We start from the raw sequence: 27,476 nt of genomic DNA on the forward strand, positions 1-27,476 counted from the left end.
ATTTTCTTTGTATGTAATTTGATATAGTATGGTTGGGATTTCTGGTCTGGAGCGTGTGGGTTTGCTGACATTAAATGTGATAATTATGTTTTGATAAAAGTGAGTAGAATAAGGTATTCTTTTCGGTGGGATATTAGATTGTAAGAAGTAATTGAGCTGGACAGTAAAGGTATGGTATGATAATTGTTGTGCATGTTGGTATTTGTTTGGAATCAAGACCTAAACTCAGAGGAGGGATAAAAAAATAAAAAAATTAAAGAAATTAAAGATATGTTATTCTGTGAGATTAATATATGAAATTGTAGTGAGTTACCTTCAATTATCGTGCAAATCGGAATTTGTTGAATTACTGAGTTTGGTATGTTACGAATGGTTACTTCAAAGAATATGCATGTGATCAAGTTAAACTAAATAATATGAACGAATGCTTGAACTCTGATAACTTGTTAAAGCTGAGAATGTAATAGTTCATGAGAGTGAGTTGGTTTTCAGCATAATAAGGGCTAAGAGCATTATAATGAACCTAATCTCTTGGAAATTGGAATGTTTCTATCTAAAAGAATGTTGTATTGAGTAAGCTGATATGCTTTACAATTTCCCAGAGGAGATTAATCAGGTGCACAACGAAAATATTTACCGAAACAGTGGGAGATTGAAGGTGACTGAACAGTTCAGGCTAAAGAAAAGCAAGCGATTGGAGGAAGGCTAGCTGTTCAAACACGGCAGGAGGTCAGTCTCTCGGTCCCGAAAATATTTACTCAGGTTATTTTATTCAGACATTTATTTGGTGTATCTAAAATTTGTAAGAGGATAAAAAAACTACAGAATTTTAAAAAGGTATTTTAAATAATTAAAATATTAGAATTTGAAATTTGTTAAGAAAATAAAGAATTTGAAAATCTCTTCTTTCTCTGGTGACAACCCTCGCTCACGCTCTCATACTAGCTCGCTCTCACACTAGCTCGCTCTCACTTCCCCCTCGCTCTCACTTCCCCCTCGCTCTCTCTCTATTACGCTGTCTAACCAAGTGCATACCAGGTTCGTTCCTCATCTCTGCAGTCTAGGTGTAGTTTTTGATACGTTATTTTGTCTTTAGGTGTTTATTTCGTTATCTGATTTCATTGATTTCATGGATCTAGGGTTTCATTTTGTCATTTCATTTTCGTTTCAAGTTGCAATTTCGATTTATTTCTTGTTAACACTGTGCTGCCATGGGAGGCAATACTGTATTCTTTTCTCTTTCTTAACTTTTTGCCCTTCATTCCTTCATTCGTTCTTCAGCCAGTCCCAACACAAACAGAGACAGAACCCACGCGATACAGAGAAGAACGCTTCTTCCCTCCCTCAGCGGCTTCTCCGGTGACACTCCTCGGAGGCGACTCCGGCGACTCTCCTCAGTGGCAAACACACCCACGGCGTTTGCAACACAGGTTCGTCTTTTCTTCGATTAATCTTCAATTTCATTAGCAAAAATCTTCAAATTAGCTTATGCCCTAGTTGATGGTTACTAAGGTTCATTCCACTGCAACAGTCCACAACGAAAGGGAGTATATGGGTCCAGCTATGTATATGGGTTTAGAAATATCATTTCTTTCGCCTCTAACTTGCCAATTTATATTGTAACTTAATTTTTACATTTTTTGTATTTGAAGTTATGTTGCGGGGTATATAATAAAGGGAAGCTTCAAGACATAGTCAAACATAGATTAGGATAAAAGCAAAGCACCAATAATTGAATGTACTTTTTTCCTTTTGTCCGTTGGAAGAATTTGATCCATGTATGAGCTATAATATATGCTTTTAATAAGTTCTGCTACTAGCTACCATTAATGCGACTTGTTTGAGCATCTCTAAGTGTTTTTGTTCTCCGACTCATGATGAATAAAAACTTTGTTCAGTGTGCATGGCTATCATCCATCATGATAGCATATATTGGAAGAGAGAGAGTGCTGAATAGAAAATGGAAAAGTAATGAAAAAAATTATAGTGTGTGATTGTAAATAGAAAAAACAGTTTGTACACTAAAAGGATTATGTGTTGCCTTTATGAATGTTACAGATTCTAGATTGCATAACCTGTCGAGGACATATTATACTCATAGATTATATTGTCTGTAGTTGAAGCAAAGATGAGGATTATGATAAAGGGCGGTGTTTGGAAAAACACCGAAGATGAAATCCTGAAAGCGGCTGTTATGAAATATGGTAAGAATCAGTGGGCTCGAATCTCTTCGCTCCTTGTTCGCAAATCTGCCAAGCAATGCAAAGCTCGCTGGTACGAGTGGCTTGATCCCTCCATAAAGAAGGTACCTCTCATCTCAATTTCCTACTTCTTTTTGTATATTATATCCAAAGATTAGGAGAAGTTTAATTGAAGTTTATCCTTTTTTGTTACTCTGTAAAAAATGGGTAGTGGTTGTAATATTTTGCTTAGTGGTATTACTCTCACACTTTTAAGCTTTCTTATATGATGTGAAACCTACATCCTTCTAATTTTCCATTATTTTAGTTACAAGCTATTTTTAATTGATTTTTTCCATCTACAGCTTTTGTCTTCCACTTTTTAGCTTTTACTATCCGGCTTTTCGCTAATAAGGAGTGATTTTTGCAATTTGATGCTTTGTGTGTAGACTGAGTGGACTAGAGAAGAGGATGAGAAGTTACTTCATCTTGCTAAGCTCATGCCCACTCAGTGGAGAACAATTGCTCCAATTGTAGGTCGTACACCTTCTCAGTGTCTTGAGCGGTATGAGAAGCTCCTTGATGCAGCCTGTGTAAAAGATGAGAACTATGAGCCTGGTGATGATCCTCGAAAATTGCGTCCTGGGGAGATTGATCCAAACCCCGAGTCAAAACCTGCACGGCCTGATCCTGTTGATATGGATGAGGATGAAAAGGAGATGCTTTCTGAAGCACGAGCCCGATTAGCCAACACAAAGGGAAAGAAAGCAAAAAGGAAAGCTAGGGAGAAACAGCTTGAGGAAGCAAGGAGGCTTGCTTCCCTACAAAAGAAGAGGGAATTGAAGGCGGCTGGAATTGATATCCGGCAGCGAAAGAGAAAAAGGAAAGGAATAGACTACAATGCGGAAATTCCATTTGAGAAAAGGCCTCCTCCAGGATTTTTCAATGTTGCAGATGAAGATAGACCAGTGGAACAGCCCAAGTTCCCTACTACAATTGAAGAACTTGAGGGGAAAAGGAGGGTTGATATTGAGGCACAATTAAGAAAGCAAGACATTGCTAAAAATAAAATTGCACAAAGGCAAGATGCCCCATCTGCCATATTGCATGCCAACAAATTGAATGATCCAGAAACAGTAAGAAAGAGGTCAAAATTGATGCTTCCACCACCCCAGATATCTGATCAAGAATTGGATGAAATTGCTAAGTTGGGTTATGCTAGTGACCTTGCAGGGAGTCAGGAACTTACTGAAGGTAGTGGTGCTACACGTGCTCTTCTGGCTAATTATGCACAGACACCCGGTCAAGGAGTGACTCCTTTGCGAACCCCTCAGAGAACACCATCTGGTAAAGGAGATGCTATTATGATGGAAGCTGAAAATCTTGCCAGGTTGAGGGAGTCTCAAACACCATTGTTGGGAGGAGAGAATCCGGAGTTGCATCCTTCAGATTTTTCTGGTGTCACTCCTAAGAAAAAAGACATTCAGACTCCAAATCCAATGCTGACCCCATCTGCAACTCCTGGAGGTGCAGGCCTCACTCCAAGAATTGGTATGACACCAACAAGAGATGGTTTTTCTTTTAGCACGACACCAAAGGGGACTCCTTTGAGGGATGAACTACGTATTAATGAGGACATGAATATGCATGAAAGCACTAAACGTGAGCTGCAGAGACAGGCTGATATGAGAAGAAGTCTGCGTTCTGGTTTAGGAAGCCTTCCTCAGCCCAAGAATGAGTACCAAATAGTGATGGAACCAGTCACAGAAGATACCGAAGAGCCTGAGGAGAAGATTGAAGAGGATATGTCTGACAGGATAGCTAGAGAAAAAGCAGAAGAAGAGGCAAGACAGGAGGCAGTACTTAGAAAACGATCAAAGGTCCTTCAACGGGAACTTCCTAGGCCCCCTGCTGCTTCATTGGAGCTTATAAGAAATTCCTTAATTAGATCTGATGGGGACAAGAGTTCCTTTGTTCCACCAACCTCTATTGAGCAGGCTGATGAGATGATTAGAAAGGAGCTTCTAACTTTACTGGAGCATGACAATGCTAAGTATCCGCTTGATGATAAAGTGAATAAGGAGAAAAAGAAAGGAGTCAAGCGATCTGCAGATTTGTCTGCGGTCCCTGTGATAGAAGATTTTGAGGAAGATGAAATGAAAGATGTATGTCCTGACTTGTTTCTTTTTCCTTTCCCTTTTTGATGACATCTCATTTTCTTCTGTTGATAGGAAGTAACTTGCTCAACTTACACTCTTTATTACGCACAAGATTTGACTTCTGTGTTGAAAATTACCTCTTTTTTTATTAAGATTCAGTCACTATAATGACTTTATATTTTTATTACTCAATTTTTTAATTATGTTTCCCCTTCCATCATAAACCTCTCAAAATATTACACTGACTAATGAAATAGAAATAATTTAGATCTGTCAATGTTCCATCACTTTTTTAATTTTCCATTTTGATCAATTCATATGTCTTAATTCTTCTTATTATGATAGTTATTACTGAGTTGATAATTATTTAGAGGAAGGTATAGTAATTGAAAACATAATACTATGAAATCCCAGTGAATATTTTGAAACAAACAATTCCACACGATTGTTGTATATATCATATTCACAAAACTGTGTAAATGTATTCTTTTTTTATTCTTTAATGTCATTGTATAAGAAAAGAGCTTGTGAATTGGATCTTAAATGTTCACATTTTTGTTACAATCCTTCCTTTAATTAAGTTGGATTTAGTGCGTTTTTATCTGAATTTTTGTTCATCTTTTCAGATATTGTCAGATCAGATTCATTGAGTCATATGTAATTGTCCAAGTTCTGCCCTTGCATTTTACCACAATTGGCACTGCAATTAATTTATTATGTAATGCATATTGTGTTTTATTTTGATAAAGCATTGGCTATGTCTAATGAGCTGTGAATTTTCCTGCTCCTATATAATTATGATTATGATATCATTGGAGAAAGTATTTATTTGTCTTTCTGTTTATTTATGGTAGGCTGATAAGTTGATAAAGGAAGAAGTCCAATATCTTTGTGCCGCAATGGGACATGAAAATGAGCCCCTTGAAGAATTTATTGAAGCACATCGAACCTGCCTCAATGATCTTATGTACTTTCCTACCCGTAATGCATATGGTCTCTCCAGTGTTGCTGGGAACATGGAAAAACTAGCTGCTTTGCAAAATGAATTTGAGAATGTGAGAAAGAAATTGGATGATGATAAGGAGAAGATGGTACGGCTTGAGAAGAAGGTGACTGTTATCACACAAGGCTACGAGGTATGTGATGCTACATTTCTGTTTCTTGCTGAGCTGCTACATTAAAACATGCAGTCTCGTGTTTTGCTTTCAAAGCTTGTATTAATTGTATCACTAATTTTTTAGAATCTTATTGGTTTTATTACCTCTGGAAAGTTAGTTTTTAAATTTCTCATTTGTGTTTTGCCCATAAATAAGCCAAACTGAAAAGTGTTTCATAACGATAGTGGGAAATCAACTCGTTAGTGGAATACTCCTACGTTTCACAATGGCGGGAATTGAGAGAGAACACGAAGAAAGCAGGATTCTGTGCTTTGGATTTTGCTATTGGACAAAATAAATGTTTTTTTATATGTAATTTTAGATACACGTTACCCGAGTGTTTGCATATTCAATCTTGTATATATTTTAATTTGGCTATTGCATTTTCAGATGAGAGCAAAGAAAAGTATCTGGCAGCAAATTGAGGCCACTTTCAAGCAGATGGATATAGCTGCAACCGAGTTAGAATGCTTTAAAGCTTTGCAAAATCAGGAGCAGTTAGCAGCATCCCACAGGATAAACAATTTGTGGAGTGAAGTACAGAAGCAAAAGGAACTTGAAAAAACTTTGCAAAACAGGTACGGGAGTCTAATTGAAGAGCTGGAGAAGATGCAAAATATCATGAACCAATCCAGATTAAAGGCAGAGCAGCAAAAAGAAATTGAAGCAAACAATGCTCATGCTGAGACCAAAGTCAATGAAACTGATGTGCAGGATACCGGGAGTATTGTACCTCACTCAGCAGAGGATGGAAATGCTCAAGCAATAACAGTCGAGTCATCACATGATGGAACTTCTGACCAGCAAGTTGAGATTATGCAAGACAAGTCGACTTCTAGCCCCAGCCATGACATGAATGTGGATTCTGATAACATGCATACAATACATGACAGTGATGGTAAATTAGCAAATGCTTCACCAGCTGATGAGAATGTTGTTGAAGAAGTGGAAGGTAGTAGCCCTACTGGTGGTTATACTGACAATGGGGAGAACGTGTCAGAAATGGGTGCTTCAATGGAAATAAATAGCCCCAATCAAGATGTAGTTGCGAATGCTGTAACCACAGGTGAGAGCAGCATGGAAGAAACCAATGCTGTTACGGAGGAGACAAAATAGGCTGGACACTTTGTAGCTGTTCTGAAAGTTTAAAGGGAGAGATATTAGGATGGGTAGTTTCTCAGTTCAGATTTCAGTGGATGTTTAACTGAATAGATTGCATGGAGAGTGAGTCTTGCTGCTTTTTTTTGAAGGCATATGAAGATATCCATTCCTAGTTGAAGTTTGGAACATGTTATGATTCTGACATTAAGCTATGAGCATTGAGATATTTGCTCTCCCTTTTTTTTTGTTCTTTCAATAGTCGTCCCCTTTTTAGTGGATGTCGGCACTTTTATAAGAATGTTAAAGGATTTTATTTCAATGAATTAGACCTTAGAGCTAGTTACTATTGGAAGCTGTGTACTGTTAAATTATTCATATTCATGGGTATCTGTAGGCAATAATAATCATATATAATGTTTAAAATGTGAATTGAAATGTATATGGTATAAGCACTAAAATGATATTAGGAACCTATAGATCCTACATGCTCTTTTCCTTTCTGCCTATCAAAGGTAAATTTATCAGTTCCACTAGCCCTTTCCTTTCCCTGTATTTCCTCCCCTTTTTACTAACAACATTGATATCCTTTACCAAACACCATTTTCCATTGATACAACGTCTTCTTGATAGTACAATTCCTCCCAGATTGTTTTTTTCTTTGAATATAACATGAGTAGTATAGATTTACAGTTACCATAGTGTTTGCAACCTTTCCATGTAGCCATTATTTCTACAGTGATGTGCAACCAAACACCACTATTTCTTCCAAGCATGTAACATATATTCCTTTCCACACCTTCTAATCTAGTTTCTTATATGCAAAAAATCAATATTCTCACCTCCCTCCTCTTGGTTCTCCTTTCTAACCCTATAATATTATAGTCTAGAGGTTAAAAGTAGTAAATTTTCAATTTTAAAAGATTAGAAAATTGCAAAACTAAAACAAAGCTAATTTATTTTATATATGATTCTGAAGATGATTGTCACATTAAACACAACATATGTGATAAAAATATGGACATAGGCTTACATAATAATATAGTCCGTGTATTTGTTGTTTTTATTTAGTTAGTTTTTTTTTAATTAAGTTCTATTTTATGTTAAATTGATTTAATTGGGTCCTTTGCATGATATTTATATAAAAGACGTTAACAAAATCATTTCAAATGTCATTGTAGTTTTTTTTTAATCTTTTTTGTACTTTTTTTTAACAATAAGATTTTTTTCTTCATTCTTGAATTCTATTAGAGATGATTCTTTCATAGATATTTTGCTAATCCCTCTATATAAGGAATTTCTAAGGAATGTATGACAGAATAATCAATAACTAATTAACATTCTTGTAGGGACATGTAAAGAACTTTAATTTATAAATTTAACTAAATTATATTTAATTTTGTAATTATTTATAGTTAACTACACAAAAAATATTTAGCAATACATGTTAAACAATATTTTATATTAGATTATATAATAAAAGTTTAATATACACACTGTAAGACCCTAGATAATTAACACTGCAAAACATCTGTCAAATCAGATTTAATGCATTTAAACCACTCTGCCGTGCATTGAAAACGCACCCACGTCACTGCTTAGACCATTAAAATCCACTCACTAATCTAATACACCACTGCCAAGTGTCACAAATGGAAGATTCTGAAATTTGTAGTGGAAGACAGGTGTCCGTGTATAAGAGAACGTCCGTTTGACTTGGGAAGAAAACCAATTTTCTGAAAAACCTTCTTCCCACTCTCTGCATGCACGAGCGCCACCTGTCACGTTAGAAGTATCTGAAGTCAGTAGTGGGGGTGCAGGTGTCAGCAGAGGAGACGTTCGTCCGTGTAGACGTGGATTGAACAAAACTGAGTTTTGAAAAAACTCTTCCACTTACCTGCACGCACCTTTCTTCTTCCTCAAACTCAGACTCCATTTTTCTCCACCTTCTCTCTAGAACCTTTTCATCTTCTCTCTACTGAAACTCACCACCTCTTTCTCCGATCACGTTTCAGAGACCGTAGGGACGTTCGCGGAACCGTGAGCTATAAGTTGAACCGAACAGTTTCAAAAGCTGAAACTGGTAAGTTCTCCTTCAGTAGTTCGTTCTTAGGTTTCCTGAAAATTTCGTTTTGGCTGCATGCAAGTGTGTAGTCTAAGTATTTTGATTTTCTTGTGACTAGATTCGTTTTGGAAGAATTAAGTGATATTGAAGGTAGAAAAACGTTAGTTGGACGAAGCCAAAAATCTTGCGTCTAGGACAAGTTGTTTGCGAATCCGGGTAAGGGAAGCTTATTGATTTAATTCGTATTTTGTTGTATGATTGCTGAAAACGAATGCCTGTTGATGAATGAATGAATGTATGTATACAATATGTGTATGAATGCATGATGGATGATGGTTGAGATGTATGAAAATGAACATGGATATTTATGGTGTATGAAATAAATCTGTATGTTGATGTTGAATATGAATTATTAGAATGAATGTTATAAAGTTTTTAAATTTATATTTATATGAAGTATAAAGTATGAACTGAAATGTTGAAATCTGGGATCTGTAATAGATGAAAAATCTGCATGTAAACTACTTCCTATGATAAAATACGTTCGTTATCGTACGGTCTTATACCGTTCGGTTTCCTAGTAAATGACTTAAAAATGGAATTCTTTCATTCGGAAAGAATTCGGTTCGAGAACGAGCATCCTCATTTGAATTACTATGTTTGAGCGTTCGTCTCAGCATAGAGATGTCGTATACCTTAAATTAAATAATATTAAATTACACCTTTATACTTTAAAATAGGTAACGCTCGGTCTTATACCAAGCGTTAGTCTTAAATAGCGCTCAGTCTTATACCAAGCGTTCGTCCTAAATAGCGCTCGGTCTTATACCAAGCGTTCGTCCTAAATAGCGCTCGGTCATCTACCTAGCGTTCGTCATAAGTGGTGCTCGGTCTTATACCAAGCGCCCGTATTATTGGATACCCACCTTGATAAATAGCGTTCGTTCAAAGGAATATAATCTTCATCTTTCCTTACATTCGTTCAATTACTGGCATCGGTCTTCCATATGCGAATTACTACAAAGATAGTTCCAAATATTCTTGACTCTCCTTCTTACATTAGGTCTGGTCTAAGGTCTTTATAATGAAAATTTTTCTAAGTACCAGTATACCTCCAAACGAGCCAGTTCATTTAACTAACCAAACAGATAGTAACGTTCGTTATATATTTTCCCGTTCATTCAGTACCTTTCTCTGGACGTTCGTCCTAGTTCTTCAGAGGACTGAACGTTTGTCATTTTATGCTTTTAAATCTAAAGATGAGAATGATGATAAATTATAAGAACTTAAAGTATGAACACTATATGGAACGATTATACGATATTGGATTTTGGACGAGCGTTCCAGGGAGGAACGACTCATATATGTTGATTATGGAATTTAGTAAAGTATGACTGTGGTTATGCTAATGCTGGCTTGGTCCATCCTGATATTCCGTGATACTCGTCCTCATGTAGAGGGGAGTAGTTCATGTGTGGGAATGGCAGGAGGTTCTATTCCTTAGGGGTACTTTGGATAGAGCTAACCTCGAGTGGCAGCTGTTGAGTGTATCCCAATTACTACATCACTCGGGTGCAAGGACGCCTGTAGCTACACAGATTCATACAGTCCGGACGGTCTGTCTAGTATATATATATATATATATATATATATATATATATATTGCTATGTTATTATATGTTAAGTTAACTGTTGTGTGAATTGGAGTGTTAAGTGTATATGTTGATGTATGAATTAAATTATATAAGCTTACCCTTTCGTTTTCCTTGTGTTGTCTATCGTATGTGTATGTTCGTCCTGTCTTGCAATGATCATCCGTGTGGATGTGAGCAGAAGGTGAGGCTACCTTGGAGGACGTGATAGAAGAAGAGAACTTAGTTGAAGTTGAAGTGAAAGCGGAGCAGTAGGACGTCCGTTTTCCTTTTAGTTTTAATGTTCGCTTTTGAAATTGGACGTTCGATTATTTAAATTTTGTAAAACCGTTCGTCCTAACTTCTTGTAATTCTGTACTTTAAGCCGTTCGGCTTTTGAACCCCGTTGTTAAAATATAAAGACTGCATTGATTTACTGTTAAATGTAATTAATTCTGAATTATGGTAATTACTGTATTTTGGGATGTTACACACACAAAATATAACATAATAATATCTATAATAAATATATAATTAATATTAAAATGGCGTAATAGATTAAAAATATTATGTAGTCAGAAGTTGAATTATGATATTTTGTTTGTCACGTTTCTTGCATTCTTTTATATCTACCCACATATACTAACTTTTTTTTAAGAATATATTTTATCTCTGAGAGTGATGTCTTTCTAGGTGTAAAATTATTCTCAATTTATACGATAAAAGAAATGAATTTTTTATATGTTAGTTCATTAATGAAATTGTTTTTATTATAAAAAGAAAAATTAAAAAAGACCTCGAATTTCCTTTTCATTATTTTCCTCCTTTCTATATTTCTTTTGCTCTTAACTAAAGAGTATTTTTATTTTCTTCCCAATACTTCCAATTTGCTTACAAGAAAATTTGGCCATTTGTGTTATGCAGACTCACTTTGGCTTCTCGTGATCTTTAAGAACCCTATTGAACACATTTTTTTCTCTTCATGAAAAGGAAATGATAGAAGGTGTTTCGATAAATATTTTCAGGACCGAGAGATTAACCTTCTGACTCAGTGAATGGTTGACACTGTTTGAGTATTTGAGAGTATTGGATGGCTTTTGGTCTTGTCAAGTATAAGTAGAATGTACGTGGATGGCTTTTGGTCTTGTCAATGTATTTATAAGTGTTTCATAGATCAAATAAAAACAACCTTACTTGGATATCCGGTTGGTTACCCAAAAACTGCTTTATCAATATCTTCAACCAAATATTTTGGATTTGGTTTATCAAATATCTTTAACCAGATATTTTTAATTATTTTATCATCCACTGGATTATTGGCCCAGTAACAACTTAAGCGCTGACCTAATTATCATTTGAAGTAGCTTATTAGCACTATAGGCCCAATTACGGCCCAAACCCTTTGATCAGGTTGACCAATGGCAGATATACCGATCGGTCTTATTTCATGACCGCTCGGTCAATATTTCATACGGTACATCATGCCCCTCAAGTCCGAGTGTAATCGTTCGACTTTTAACTTGGATTAGTTATAGGACTTATGAGTTTGAGGGAAGGTGTGTTTTCTGTACTGAAGAGCTTCTACCGCTCTTATTAGTGGTTGAGGAGAGCTCTTTTTAAAACTTTCTCCTTATGCAGTTGCGCAACCAACATGCATATTACCTGTACTAAGGAGGAAAAATAATCGATTTTGAAGTTAAAGAAAGTAGATGGTTATATACCATGTAAGCTAGACCGGTCGGCTGAGTATGGTCGATGATGATCGTCCCACCTACTTGACCGTTCAGCTGAGGATGGTCGATAATGATCGTCCCACCCGATTCGACTATCTAGGTTTTTTAGGCTACTGGATAGAATGACCGTTCGACTGCTTCGACTATCCAGCTTTTTTAGGCTACTGGATAGAATTGACCGTTCGGCTGCTTCGACTATCCAGGTTTTTTAGGCTACTGGATGTCAATGACCGCTCGACTGAGGATGGTCGGTGATGATCGTCCCACCTGCTTCAACTATCCAGGTTTTTTAGGTTACTGGATGTCAATGACCGCTCGGCTGAGGATGGTCGATGATGATCATCCCACCCGCTCAGTGTTTTACCGATAGTTGCTTTATGCCTGTGGTCGTTTGTTGAGAGCCCGTTCGGCCTTTGTATGCAAGATGTGATTATCTGCGTTGTAAAATGAGAAAAAGAGTAGCCAAACAAACCAATGCATTTACAAGGTTAAACAATTAATATTAAAAATAGATTATACTATAAGGCCGATTGGCCAAAAGAGTAAGACTGGTTGATCTTCGGTTGATTGTTTGGAGACCAAAATTTGAAATTCATACTAGGATGAACTTGTAATTGCTTTAGCGCCTTGTGACCTGTAAGATAATATAAAAATATAGACGAGGTCGTTCGGTCTTTGTCCATGCCTTTTTTGGTCCAAGACTATTAGGCTTTATTTATCCCTGTTTGATGATAGACCGTTCGGTCCATTTTATAAGGCCATATTAGATTCCACAAAGAACGTTTGTCACCGTTCGACTTTGACGTAGGAGTTCTTCCTAGAAAAAGTGTTTTACCGTTCGGCTTTGCACTAGGAGTTCTTGGAGAACTTTCTAGTGAGAGAGTTTTACCTCTTTACTTTGACATTGACCTTTTGACCAAGTGGTATGCAGGATCCTATCACCTGTACTTGAAGAAAAATAGTAGTTCGAATTGGAATGGTTAGAAAATATGTACATAATCAAAAGTTGAGATAGTTAGTTTCAAAGTAACTTATACAATAAGACCGAACGACCAAGCTAGTAAGACTGCTCGATATTCGGTTAAATATTTGAAGAATCCATATTAGTACGTGTCATGGGCAGGATGTAATGCTCTAGAGCCTTGTGCAACAAATAAAGAGCCACAAGTTATTAAGGCTGATCCAGCTGACGCATTTGTTGTAAGAGCAATCCTGCCGATTGCTAGTATGCAACTATGTAGTGAATGGAAGACTTCTCGTCTCGAGGCTTTGCACTGGATGTCGATCCTTTTATCCAGACATCGTAATGAGGTTTTGGTATTCCTGAATGGTCGTTTTTTGACAACGACAAAAAGCATGGACGAGACTTACAACAGGTTCTTGGAATACATCTTGAAACCATGATGGCCAAACGGTGTCTACACATTAATGTGACTGTGATATTGGATCTTTCCTAGAGAACCCGTGCTCAATTCACGCTGAAGGCTTTCTTCCTTCGGGAGTTGTGCTAATAGGAAACCTTTACTTTTTGACGCTGGGCCCACCGCGCTCATTTCTTTCCCTTATAAGGCTGAAAGGATTAATTTAAGAGGGCTTTTGCACCAAAGTAGGCAAATATGCCTCTAATATTACCAAAATGGGCAAATTCAAACCATATTACGAAAATGGGGAAGTCGTGGGGGGCCCAAACGACTTCAATTGAAGAAGTCGTGCCCCCCCTACACGACTTCACACTGTTGATATAAACAGTGTTGAAGTCGTGCACCCCAAAAATGACTTCTGACGACGGTAATCGATTACAACGTAACGGTAATCGATTACAGAGGGTTGAAATCGTGACCACCCTACACGACGCCCGGGCGCGAGCTTCTCGCAAAAACTGGCGCCCGGCGCCCCTCTTTTAGCTGGACGAGCGTCCTCTCTTGCGTCCACAGGGCGAGCGTTCTCTTCTCGCTGGACGAGCGTCCTCTCGTGCGTCTTCGCTGGACGAGCGTCCACTTCTGCTTGCAAGACGAGCGTCCACTTCTGCTTGCAAGACGAGCGTCCACTGCGCGTCTTTGCTGGACGAGCGTCCTCTTCTGCTCGCTTGACGAGCGTCCACTGCTCGCTCAGAGCGCAGAGTGCTTCTTGCTACACAATCAAGCTGGTAATCGATTACCGAAATGTCGTAATCGATTACCAGTACGTTTTCTGCCTGGTCACCATTTCAACACTCTGTAATCGATTACCAAATCAATGTAATCGATTACAGAACCCAGAAGTCGTTTTTGGGGTGCACGACTTCAACACTGTACCTATGAACAGTGTGAAGTCGTGCAAGGGGGGCACGACTTCTTCTTTTGAAGTCGTTTTGGCCCCCCACGACTTCACTTTCGGTCAAATTTTGCCTATTTTGGTAATAAAGAAGGCATATTTGCCTACTTTGGTGCAAAAGCCATTTAAGAGTGAATTCTCCCTGACAGTGCATGCAACATAATCAATTAATGAAAAGCTTCCCAGTTTCTCCTTCTTTCATCATGGTGGGTCCCGCGTGACCATTTAAAGCCAAGTAAATAAAAATTGAAGGCTCTTAAGATCACGGTAGCAGGCTTTGAACCCCAGATCTCCAATTCATTCGCCAAGCATAATTACCATTGACTTTCCCAAGAGCTTTCTAGAGTCTTTTGGTTTCCTAGCAAAACGAAAATGTTTCCCCTCAGCAGCCTCCTCCCTTGTGATAGTGGCAAAAACAACCACCTATCTCCTCCCGGTTCACTCAAGATTTTGGTGACGGAGGAGTTGGGTTTGTCGCTGGGGGCAATCTTTCTTGCAAATTTGGGGCTTTTGTTTGCAGGGTTGCGCGATGGTGGATGAAAAGAAGAAAAGATGTATATTATTATTCTTACCAACTGGATACCTTTATTAAATTAAAAAGACTATTAAATAACACTCAAATACATGAAACATAATCTATACAAGTGGTAACGGTTAAAGAATAAAGGCTTAATACCTTGTCCCTCTTTTGGAAGTCCATCATACCTATTTTAAAAAGTTTAATGTGGTTCCAACTTGTGAAAAAAGTCTACAATTAAATCTTTTTTTGTCACGACGTTAAATATTTAACGATCCAGCTGATAGCGTGGAGTGATGTATGCAGCGTGGCTGTTTAGGTTGATAACGTGGCTGTTTAGGGTGAATACGTGGCTGTCTGAGGATAAAGATGTGAATATTATTACAGATAACGTGATTGTCTGACTCCACGGTCAACTACTGCAACCCTGGCGGCTGCACCGCACAACCACCAACAGCCACCACAACCCTAAACAAAACAAAAACACCCTCCAACGTGAAACCCAGAAAACTAAAAACGTGAAAACAGAACCACCCCCAAATCAAAAATGAAAACTCCATCATCGCTAAACTAAAAAAACAGAACAAGATCAGAAACCCCAATTTCAATCATTTTGAAATTCAAATTACATAAGAGAATCTTAATTTCCCACCCTAAATGCAAGAATCAGAATCCCCAAAATTTCCAATTTCAGAACCCAAATATGCCAAATCGGAAGACTAACTCTGCTGCTGCGTCGGTCTTCCTCAGCACGGGTCACCGTCATCTTCACCTGTCATCACCATTCGCACCCAAACCTGCGTCCTTATGCGAAAAAAATAGGAAACCCCTAAACTCAAACGAAAACAACAGAAGGAGGTGGACAAGGAAGCTTGCGCCGCGAATTCACATCGTTAATAATATTCACATCTTTAATAATAGAAAATCTACGTCACGTTCTTTGTGGAATTCATTTTGCTCTGCAGATTTCAGCTTTAAGATCACCCAATTTGGAAGACAGCTCCTCCAAAATGCTTAACCCCAAATCGCGATTTCTGCAACCCAAACCCTAACTCAAAATTTTTTTACCACTGCCACATGAAATTTAATGAAAATCACATGTTTACCCCTTATGCAGCCACGTTATCAACCTAAACAGCTACGTTGCACACATCACTCCACGCTATCAGCTAAATCCTTAAATATTTAACGCCGTGACCAAAAAGAATTTAATTGTACACTTTTTTCACAAGTTGGGACCACATTGAACTTTTTAAAATAGGTAGGACGGACTTGAATATTGCCCCCCAAAAGAGGGACCAAAAGAGGTATTAAGCCAAGAATAAAAAGTGGCTAAAAATTAGGCATTATTATGCAGTAACAGAATAAAATATCTTTAGGCATTATTATGTACTAACAGAATAAAATATCTCTAGGCATTCCCTTCCTTAAACTGATTTACAGCGTGTGTCAGTTTATTTTAGATAAATCAACCATTCTCGTTCTGAAAAGCTTCCAGTTTTAAAGCCTTGGTCATTATATCTGCAACTTGTTCCTTAGTTCCATAGTCCATCAACTCAATTTTTCCATCTTGCACATGATCTCTTAAGAAATGAAAACGCACTCTAATATGCTTGTTCCTGCCATGCATTACTGGATTTTTTGAAAGTTTAATGGTTGAATTATTGTCACACATAATAATAGTGCTAGTATCCTGAATATAAGTTAAGTTTCCCAACACTCTTTTCATCCATATTGCTTGACAGACACTGGTAGCAACAGCTACAAACTCTTCCTCTGTACTTGAGAGAGTAACAATTGGTTGTTTTTTGGACATCCATGATACCGCTCCTGAGCTTAGCAAGAATACATAACCAGAAGTGCTTTTAGAATCATCCTCATCTCCTGCATAATTAGAATATGTAAAAGTGAGCACATTTTCTTTTCCTCCCTTCTTATAAAATATCACATAACTAGTAGTCCCTTTTAAATACCTTAAAATTCTTTTAGCAGCTTGTAAGTGCATCTCTGTTGGCTTAGACATATATCTGCTAATTAAACTTACACTAAACATGATATCGAGCCGTGTAGCAGTTAGATATAATAAACTTCCTATAATTTGCTTGAAATAAGTTTCATCCACGGTTGTACCTTCAATATCTTTGTTAATCTTACTACCTGGAACAATTGGGCTTTTCACAGGTTTACTTTCTGACATTGCAAACTTTTTCAGCACATCATTGGCATATTTCTGTTGACACACAAAAATTCCACCTAGTTTTTGTGAGACCTTAATGCCAAGGAAGAATCTCATCTTTCCTAAATCAGTCATATCAAATGCTTGCATCATAGACTTCTTGAATTTAAGCATCATGCCCACGTCATTGCTTGTATAAATCAAATCATCAACATATATGCTGACAATTAATATGCTTTCTCCAGTACCTTTTTTGATGAATAGAGTCTGCTCACTTGGACACTTTTGAAAGCCCTCTTGCATGAAATGTGCTTCTATAAGACTAAACCATGCCCTTGGTGCTTGCCTTAGACCATACAAGGCTTTATGTATCTTGTAAACCTTGTGCTCCTCCCCCTTTTTGACATAGCCCTTTGGTTGTTCTACGTAGACATCTTCATTTAAATTTCCATGTAAGAATGCAGATTTTACATCTAATTGAAAAATTTGCCATCCTTTGCATGCCACAAGTGCCACGATTAACCGTACTGTATCCATGCGTGCAACAGGAGCAAAGACCTCAGAAAATCGACTCCATATTGTTGAGAATACCCTTTAGCTACCAATCTTGCCTTATATTTATCAACTTCTCCATACTCATTCAACTTTGTCTTGTAGATCCTTTTGACTCCAATGGTTCTAGTTCCAGTTGGTAGGTCCATTAGTTCCCATGTCTGATTCTTTTCAATGGAGTTTATTTCGCTATCCATGGCTTTTCTCCATTTTTCTTGTTCAATAGCTTCCTTAAATAAAATTGGATCCTCACTTGTGACATCTTGTACTATGTAGGCTGCTATCTCAGCATCATCTTCTTCACTTAATCCTTCTCCAGTTACAAATTCTTCCATCCAGCTTGGCTTTCTTCTTTCTCTCCCTTGAATTATGTGTTCTTGTGAATTCACTCTTGCTTAATTTCTAATAACATTTTCCTCATTATGCTCACTATTCGCACCATCACTATCAACTTCAATATTTTCTTCAGATTCATCAATATGTAACTCATCATCATCACCCCACAACAACTCAGTTTTTATTTGCTCTTTATAAGTTGGACCCCCATCCCAACTCTTCTCTTCTTCGAATATGACGTCTTTACTAATAACAATCCTCTTTGTCTTAGGATTAAATAGACGATAACCCTTGGATTCTTCACTAACACCCAATAAAATACAAGGAAAACTTTTATCATCAAACTTACCTCTTTTTACCTTTGTTATATGTGCACATGAGCCAAGCATCCCCAAACTCAAAGATGGTTTATTGAAGGTTTGATTCCACTCCAAGCTTCTTGTGGAGTGATGTTCCTCACATCATGCATTGGACATCGATTCAATAGATAAAAGGTCCAATTTACTACTTCAAGCCAGAAAAACTTGGGAACCTTTTTGGCAGAGAGCAAACAACGTACCATATTCATAACAGTTCTGTTTTTGCATTCTGCAACTCCGTTTTGATGCGGTGTATAAGCTGTGGTAAGTTGCCTTTTTATTCCATGTTCTTCACAAAACAACTTGAACTGAAGAGAGTTAAACTCCCCTCCTCTATCCGTTCGTAAGCATTTGATGGATGCTTCAACTTCCTTTTCCACCATTTTCTTGTAGGATTTGAAACACTCCAAAGCTTCAAATTTTTTGGAGAGCAAATACACCCAACCTTTACAGCTATAATCATAAAAAAAAGCTTAAGAAATACCTTTTTCCACTATTTGAAATGGGTTCTATTGGACTGCAAATATCTGCATGTATGAGTTCCAAGACCTTGTTAGCGTGCCATTTACTTGTCTTAGGAATAGGATTACAATGTTGTTTTCCAGTGAAGCAGTCAACACACATGATACTAGAGCCGCTAAGTTCAGGCAGTCCATAAACCATTTGCCGTGTTTGTAGTGTCTTCAAGCCTTTGTAGTTTAAGTGGCCAAACCTTTGATGCCAAAGGTAAGTAAGGTCAGAGGAGGTGTGTAGACATTCTTCAGTGAGTGGGGTGATAGATCTTTCGTTGAAGAGAATAAACATACGATTGTTGCTCATTTTTGTGTATGCGATCAAGCCTTTAGACGAATGATAGATGTTGCATGTTCCTTTTTGTATAAGAATGGCAAGGCCCTTTTCTTGTAATTGTCCCATGCTTAACAAATTTTTTTGAAGCTCTGGAACATAGTATACATCACGAATAAGGAAGGTTGTGCCATTAAACGTCAATCTGACACTTCCTATTCCAAGGACAGTCATCTGAGAATTGTTTCCACATTTGACAAAATGCTGATCTCCATATGCCAACTTTATAAACATACCTTTATCACCACACATATGATTAGAACACCCTGAATCCAGAAACCATGCGTCACCCCTTTTGGATTCCTTTTCTACAATAGCCATCGGAAGAAGCTCTTATGTTTCATCTAACTCTGCATAATTTGCTTCCCCTTTATTCCATTGAGGACATTCATACTGAAAATGTCCCAATTGGTGGCACTTGAAGCATTCCACAATGGCTTTTGAAGAAAATTGTCTTCCTCTTCCCCGTCCACGACCTCGATATGTTCCTCTTCCTCTTCCTCTACCTCTACCACGACTGCTCTCTGATGTGAGCACTTGTTCATTATCTTGGTAGACCTTTTTAAACTTTTGCTCATGGACTACCAAGGAGCTTTGAAGTTCGTCAATAAACATTGTCTCAGTGTCCTTTGACTCTTCGATCGATACTACAATATAGGTGAAACGTGTTGTCAATGTTCGAAGTATTTTTTCAACCACCTTTGAGTTAGACATAAGTTCTCCATTGCTTCTCCTTTTGTTTGCCACTGCCATGACTTTAGCAAAATATTATGTGATGGTTTCTACTTTTGTCATTTCAAGCACCTCAAACTCCCTTCTCAATGCATTGAGCATTGATTTCTTCACACGGTCATTTCCTCCATATTTTCTTTTCAAGGAATCCCAAACAATCTGAGATGTGCTCCTATCCATAATTTGCTCAAAGATTGATCTATCAATGGCCCTGAAAAGGTAATGCTTGACTTTGTGATCTTCAATTCTGGATTTCTCCAACTGCTCCAATTGTTCACGAGATAGAACAATACCTTCCATAGGCTCCTCAACACCATTTTTAATCAGATTCCAGAGACCCTTGGCACATAAAAGATTCTCCATCAGTTCACTCCAATGATCATATTGTTGACCATCAAAATAAGGGATTTTTTAGGAGAATTTATCATTATTCATCTACGTAAGTTGCAACTTCTGTATCAGGCCCACTAGGAGCTCTGATACCAGTTTGAAAAGAATAAAAAATGTATATTGTTACTCTTGCCAACTGGATACGTTTATTAAATTAAAGAGGCTATTAAATAACACTCAAATACATGAAACAGAACCTATACAAATGGTAACGACTAAAGAATAAAAAGTGCCTAAAAATTAGGCATTATTATGCAGTAACAGAATAAAATATCTCTAGGCATTATTATGCAGTAACAGAATAAAATATCTCTTCACTGCAGACGGAGGAGAGGAACTCATGGTGCTTCAGCGACAGCGGCGCTTATGGCGCGACGAAGGCTCAATCCAATCTGGGGGTTCTCTCTGCTTCGAAGACGCGTTGGAAGGAGGCGTGATTTTGCATAGGTGCTTACGGCAGCGTCAATGGCTGCCATGGGCGTTCGCTGTTTCCTGATTGCAGGTTGTGCGATGGCGAAAAGACTCGCGCAATGGTGGTTGGTCCGAGACTCACGTTGACTTACTCAATGGTGAATGCTATTTCGGAGAAGAAGGATGATGGGTCGGGACCGCGGTGCGACCACACGTTGACGGCGGTGGCGGCAGAGATGGCGCCGATCACAAAGGAAAGGTTTAGCTTTTTGGAGAGTCTTGGCAACCATTGGATTTGTTCTATTAAAAGATAGAAAGGGTTTTTGTGAATTCCTGTCGCTTCTTGGTGTGCGTTAACTTGCTTGCACAGTTTGAGGATTTTGTTTTGCTTAGATTCTGCAAAGGTGAAGAGAGGCGGAAGCTCCGATCTTGCCATATGGTGTACGAGAGATTTGTGATTACACATCATCATCAGCAGGACGTGTGGATGGTACTGGTGATCGCGATGCCGAAGATGATGATCTGTCTTTCGACTGAACATTTACTCTAGTCATGATGCATCAATCACATAGAGGCTTTTATATATGTGTATCATACCTAGTGGAGTCCGAACGATTAACATTCAACACCGTCCGATCCATTCACTCAGGTCAAAGATTGGACCGCAATTGGGCCATCGTTTAAGTTATTGGGCCAATAGTCCAGCAGATAATAAAATAATGAAGAATATCTGATTAAAGATATAGATAAGCGGTTAAGATACTGATAAGTGGTTTATGAGCAACCAGCCGGATTTTTAGGTAAGTCTGTTTATATTTTGTTGGGCTTGTGTCAGCTGAGGATCCATGAGGTAACTTATAAATAGAGAGCCAGGGCCACAAGCCAGGCACGTTCCATTCAGGTTCAACTCATACTTCATAACACCCAAACATTCAATAGTGATAACTCTTCACTAAATACTCAACCAAGAGTTGAGGTTCTTCAAATCACATGCCTAACTTGAGCGTCAGAGTATCTTTTGCAAGTACCTCCCCCTTGGAGCACGAAGGCAACCGATCGGCCAAGACTGAAGTGACCGAACGGCTTTGACAGAAGAAAGGCAAGCAGCTCAGGCGATTCCAGTGTTCGGAAGGAAGAAAGACACGTCAACAAAGGTTCGTCTCTCGGTCCCGTAAAAATCTACCGAAACAATATGTAAAGTCGCAAAAGCTGGTTGATGGTGAGACTGTCCTTGTCTAGTTCCTTGTGATTTCAGCAGGATGTCACTCGGTCCTACGGTGGACGCCAAAATGTTTCGATAAATATTTTCGGAACCGAGAGACTAACCTTCTGACGTGTCTTTCCTACTTCTTTGCCTGCTTACGATAGAAGGCATTGCAATTAATGTCAAAATCACTTCTAATAGAAAACACAACATAGAAGCTTATCGATTTTCTAATAAATTGTATGATATAAAAGACTAAAACAGATTTTAAAGATACATTATTCTTAATAATCATTAAAAAACAATAGGATATCCATAATTATTTTTTCATGAGAAATTAAGTATTATATATAAACATTCAATTAGATGAATAATGACCACAACATTTTTATTTATATAAGTATAAATTTTATTATTCTAACCGATTCATCAAATAAATAACCATTATTATAATATAGATTTTATTATTATAATAAATTTATCAAATAATTATTATTACCAAAATATTTTTCTTATGAACTTAACATTGCTTTTGTAAATGTATTTATTACTGTTGAAAAAGATATTTTGATATTAAAATCAAAGAATACAATTCCATTACATTTGTATTTCAACGAATTATCTGATGGGATGGTTATTATATGAGTTGAAATATTCCAAAGGTTTATATATATGTATATTGAACCGATAAAAACGCTTGATTATTTTTTTATTATGAATTTATTTATTGGAGTTTTTATAATTATTAAGTGATGTGTGTTCCTACTTCTATAAATAATTCAGATGATTTAATCTCTGAAGGCAAAGAAAGAATAATGGCTAAGTCCAGTTGTTGCAGTTGTTTAAAATCCTTGTTCTTGATTTCTTCCATTCTATTTAGTTCTTATTTGATTTGCTGTGAGGCAGAAGGCAATCCGGCAGTAGTGAATGGATTATCATATTCCTTCTATTCCGAAAGCTGTCCCAACCTTGAAAGCATTGTCATAAACCATCTCAGAAATGTGTTCAAGCAAGCTCATTGGCAAGCTCCAGCCTTACTCGTCATTTTCTTCCATGATTATTTTGTTCAGGTGACTTCTGTTTAGGGTTTAGGCTTCTTACCCTTTTATCATCCTTAACCTTCTAAAACACATAATTTCATTTCATCATTTTAAGGAATCTCTCATGTTGTATAATATAAAAGAGCATTGAATTAAATATGATCATATTTTTTTTTACATGTTACAGTAAACTTATGGTAATTTCGATCGATATAAAAGATTTGACATTCGACCCAAAAACTAATTTATAATATATAATTTAATATAATTTTTATTTTTTAAAGTCAAGTATGAGATTGAGTTAAATATAAATATAATTTTTTATATATAATATTAGAGTTATGGTTAAAGTTTATTGTAATTAAATTTGTCATTTGTTAGATTTTTTTTGTTTTACATATTATTAGACTATCTATTAATGTATACCTTGAGTATACATAAAATTAATTTAGTAAAAATAAATTCTAAATTTTTCAAACAAATGATTAAAATTTGGTGATATTTGTAGGGATGTGATGGATCTTTGCTACTGGATGGTAATCCAGGTGAAAGGGATCATCCACTGAATAGAGGCATAAGCTCTAAGGCTGTGCAGACCATTGATGACATAAGAGAAGTTGTTCACAACAACTGTGGAAGGATAGTTTCTTGTGCAGATATCACTGTCTTGGCAGCTCGTGATGCTGTTTTTCTTGTAATTTCATCATCCTATTAATTAGTTACATTTTTTATACCTTTTTCTTTTCCATGATAAAAAGAAATGCTGCCTTATGATATATTTAGAATTGCCTCAAATAATATAAGTTATAGATTGCTTTCAATTTATATTCATATATTCTTAATAATTTTCAATTGGTTTCTAATGACCCTATAGGATTCAAATGGACTTTTACTATTTCCTTTCTTTATTTTATTTTTTCTTTTCTATATAAGATTGAAATGGACTTTTTTTACATTATTATATCTTTAAGACTTCCTATAGCCTACTTTGCCATTGTATCTTTACAAGAGTTTTCTCATAATAATTTTTTGATAGAAAAATAAGAAAAAACTTAAAATTAACTTTCTTTATAAATTACAACTATTTTATGGATAAATTAATTTGCAAGATTCTTTTAGAAATATACAATATAAATATCTACATCACTTAAAATATAATTGACAATACAAAATAATATGATCCACCTTTGTCAGAACCAGTAAAATCCCCGCACGTATCGATTTAGTGTAGTTCACGTGTCAAGAGGGGGGCTCGACACTCAGATGACGGACGTCAGGTGTCAAGCGAAGAGGATCCGAAAATCAGTTAGTGGAAAGCAGGTGTCGACAGAAGAGGGGACGTTCTGGATTTTCAGAAAATCTACTCCACTCTCTGCATGCACCCTCTTTTCAAATTTTTGAAGAATCTCATTCTCTCCTCCTTCTCTCTACATCCTCTTCATCTTCTCTCTAGGAACGCACTCCCTTTCCCTTCTCCGATCTCCATTCAACCACCGTAGAAGCACTTCCGGCGTCAAAAGCTTCCAGAGAAACTGTTTGGTTTGTGAAGCTGAGCTGGTAAGTCTTTCTTTCCACCCAGTCGTTCATTTCCTAAACATGCAAACCCAGTTTTGGGTTCCTGTGTTGATCACCATTCTCAAAAAGAGTGGTTCTGATAGTGTGGGGTTGTCACTTAGTGTAGTTGGAATTGTCGAGCGTTGACGGTAGGGAAACCGGTAGTGGTTTGTATTCTGCCTCTGGAAACGTTCGTTCACGCTCAGAGGTAAGCGAAGCTTATTTAATTTAATTTGTATGTTGTTGTACTATATGAACGATCGTTAGTTGAATGAATGATTTTGATGCATGATGAATTATATGATTGGATTGCATGAACGTTCGTTTATTTAATGAGTGGAAATGAAATATGGCTGAGTTATGTTATGATGTATGAAATATATGAAATATCTATGTTTGGATAGCATGAAATATGAAATTTGATTATGATATGAATGTATAAAGTTATGAAACTATATGTTAAGAAATGAGTTTGAAAATAAATAATTCTGGTATGAAATTTCTCATATAAAAGTGTACGTTCGTTACTGAACGGTCATTGACCGTTCAGTTTTCCTGGTGAACCTAGTTGAAATGGGATTCTTTCATTTGGAGAGAATCCTAGTTGAGGACGAGCGTCCTCGTGTGGTAATACTATGCTTGAGCATTCGGCCAAGCACAGTTGTATCTGGATATCCTGTGATAAACTCAATTTTTATATACGTAATGGTATATTTTCGTTGTTCGTAAACACTACTTCGATAGTATCTTATTATATTTATCAAGCCTTTTATTATAATTTTATTAGTGCTCGGTCTTACACCTAGCGCTCGTATGGAGTAGTGCTCGGTCTTACACCAAGTGCTCGTACTCATTTCTTGTATAGTTTATCTTGATGAAAAATAACGTTCGTCTAACTTCAATAAGAACCTTCTTCTCTACCGTGCTCGGTCATTGACTAGCATTCAGATTTCTTGATGTAAATTCAAATAAGCTAAATATTCTTAAGCGTTCGGTTTCTTCAGGTGAATCCTTCTAAGTATTCTTCTCTGAAAATCTTGAAGTGTATACGTTCATTTGGTTCCGGCTTAGAGCTTTAGTATTTGGCCTAGTTCTTTCTGTGTTCGGTTAGAACTCTCAAGGGTCAGTTCATCTAATTGACTCACCTTGTAAGTAACGTCCGTTCTAGTCATTCTTGCGATATGCAGTTAACCTCGGTTTCTTTCGTAATCCGATAGTAACCCTCTCGGTCTTATTCTATTCTGGAACTGGAGACCTCTCTGTCTCGTTCCAAGTGTTCGTCCTCGTTCTGAGTGTGGATGTGAGTGGAAGGAGGCGAGCTGCTGGAATAGGCACTGGAAGAAGAAAATTTGGAAGAAATTGGAGTAAAGACCAAACAGTAGGACGTTCGGTCAATAGTCTAGTTACAGTAAGGTGGTCGTTCGATCACCTTCCTTTTTGTTAGGTATGACCGTTCGGTATTTTTTTTTGTAAACCGTTCGGTCAGGTTTGCTTATCTGGTACGGCTTAAATTTTGTAACTCTTTCTGTAAGGCCGTTCGGCCATGAGCGTGCGCTCGACTCTAGTGTAATACTTATCTGGATTATTATTAACGTGATTATTCTATTATATAATTTATTGCTGTATTTTTTGGATGTTACAACCTTCAACTAAAAACTATAAAATCCAATGTTTATAAGTATTTTTTTCTTATGTATTATTCACCTTTTTTTCATTTATATTTTTAAGGAAAAACTTTCTAACTCTTATATTTAAGTTTCTAACAACTCACACCTAAGTTTCTAACATAAATGAATTAAAAGTAAATTTTAAATCTAAGTTAATCTTATAAGAGAGACTTGTAAGATATTTTTACATTTATTTATATATATTTTAAATTGATTTTATATATAGTTTATATGAAACTTTCAATAATTATTTTATAATTTATTTATAAAAGAATATATATTTTATTTTATTTTTTATATTTAGAACTCTTACAGAAGAATTCATCCAAACATGTTTGAATTTTTTTACAGTCTGGAGGTCCCTATTTCAATGTGTCACTTGGAAGACGAGACAGTCTAAACTTCAGCATTGAAGAAACAAACAATCTTCCATTACCCTACAACATCACCGATGTCACACTCAAAACATTTGAATCCAAAAACTTGGATGTTATAGATGTGGTTGCCTTATCAGGTGCACACACCATTGGTCGTACCCACTGTCATACATTCTACAACAGGTTTTCTCCTCAAGATCCCACCATGGACAAAACGTTAGCTAAACTTCTTAATTCTAATTGCCCTACCACATATTCACGTAACACTTTTCGTTTGGACTTCAGAACCCCCAAAACCTTCGATAACAAATACTACATTAACTTGATGAACCACCAAGGTTTGTTCACTTCCGACCAAGACTTGTTCAAAGACAAGAGGACAAAAGGGTTGGTAGAAGCCTTTGCACTTAATCAAACCTTGTTCTTCCACAAATTAATTCATGCTTTTGTAAAGATGAGCCAATTGGATGTGTTGACTCGAAATCAAGGTGAAATTCGTGCGAAATGTAATATGATAAATGATGAGAGAACTATGGTGAAGTATATTGTGGATGAGTTTGTAAAATTACCCAATTGATTTTATGTTGGTTCCATAGTTATATTAGTTGTTGTTTGCTTATTATGAATGTTTCTTATTTAACGTATATGAATGTAAACATTACTTTAAGTTGTATTTGAAAAAGTTTATATGTATTAACTTATACTTTATGTATAAAAAAATTAATTTAGTTTGTTTATTTTTCTCTCATAAGTATTTACAAAGAAAATCTACAAAAATGAGACTAACTTATCCATTATTGAAAAGAGTTTTATGAATAAATTCAAATCGAATTATAATTCATAGTGTGTTTAGGGCACAAAAAACATCAAGAACACCAAAGTTGTTAGAAAGCTTTAAATTTATTGGGAATGGTATGCATTAAATCATTTTATTGAAATCCTTAAAATTAAAGAAATATAAAAGTAACTACTCTTCAAT

General features: G+C 36.6%; 2 protein-coding genes across 2 annotated transcripts; both read left to right on the forward strand.

The window, feature by feature from the left end:
- The first annotated feature begins 879 nt into the window (after nucleotides 1–879).
- On the forward strand, nucleotides 880–6,945 carry LOC124841462 (cell division cycle 5-like protein). Its single transcript, XM_088110548.1, has 6 exons — nucleotides 880–1,038; nucleotides 1,282–1,430; nucleotides 2,118–2,305; nucleotides 2,630–4,345; nucleotides 5,194–5,475; nucleotides 5,887–6,945. Exons 3-6 carry the CDS (start codon nucleotides 2,129–2,131, stop codon nucleotides 6,610–6,612), a joined length of 2,901 nt encoding a protein of 966 aa, XP_087966674.1. The 5' UTR covers nucleotides 880–1,038; nucleotides 1,282–1,430; nucleotides 2,118–2,128; the 3' UTR covers nucleotides 6,613–6,945.
- Nucleotides 6,946–22,674: 15,729 nt separating this feature from the next.
- On the forward strand, nucleotides 22,675–27,074 carry LOC124820900 (peroxidase 12-like). Its single transcript, XM_047292686.1, has 3 exons — nucleotides 22,675–22,929; nucleotides 23,408–23,593; nucleotides 26,472–27,074. Exons 1-3 carry the CDS (start codon nucleotides 22,675–22,677, stop codon nucleotides 27,072–27,074), a joined length of 1,044 nt encoding a protein of 347 aa, XP_047148642.1.
- The last annotated feature ends 402 nt before the right edge of the window (nucleotides 27,075–27,476 follow it).

This window comes from Vigna umbellata, chromosome 3, assembly GCF_029865625.1.
Source record: "Vigna umbellata cultivar VRB3 chromosome 3, Vumbellata_1.0, whole genome shotgun sequence".
NCBI lineage: Eukaryota > Viridiplantae > Streptophyta > Magnoliopsida > Fabales > Fabaceae > Vigna > Vigna umbellata.

What these genes read in the sequence shown, in the direction of transcription:
- LOC124841462 (XM_088110548.1), top strand. Translation starts at nt 2,129, where the DNA reads ATGAGGATTATGATAAAGGGCGGTGTTTGGAAAAACACCGAAGATGAA. An exon ending in TTGATCCCTCCATAAAGAAG is followed by an intron (nt 2,306 to 2,629) that starts GTACCTCTCATC and finishes CTTTGTGTGTAG; the next exon opens with ACTGAGTGGACTAGAGAAGA. An exon ending in AGGAAGATGAAATGAAAGAT is followed by an intron (nt 4,346 to 5,193) that starts GTATGTCCTGAC and finishes TATTTATGGTAG; the next exon opens with GCTGATAAGTTGATAAAGGA.
- LOC124820900 (XM_047292686.1), top strand. Translation starts at nt 22,675, where the DNA reads ATGGCTAAGTCCAGTTGTTGCAGTTGTTTAAAATCCTTGTTCTTGATT. An exon ending in TCCATGATTATTTTGTTCAG is followed by an intron (nt 22,930 to 23,407) that starts GTGACTTCTGTT and finishes TGATATTTGTAG; the next exon opens with GGATGTGATGGATCTTTGCT. An exon ending in CTCGTGATGCTGTTTTTCTT is followed by an intron (nt 23,594 to 26,471) that starts GTAATTTCATCA and finishes ATTTTTTTACAG; the next exon opens with TCTGGAGGTCCCTATTTCAA.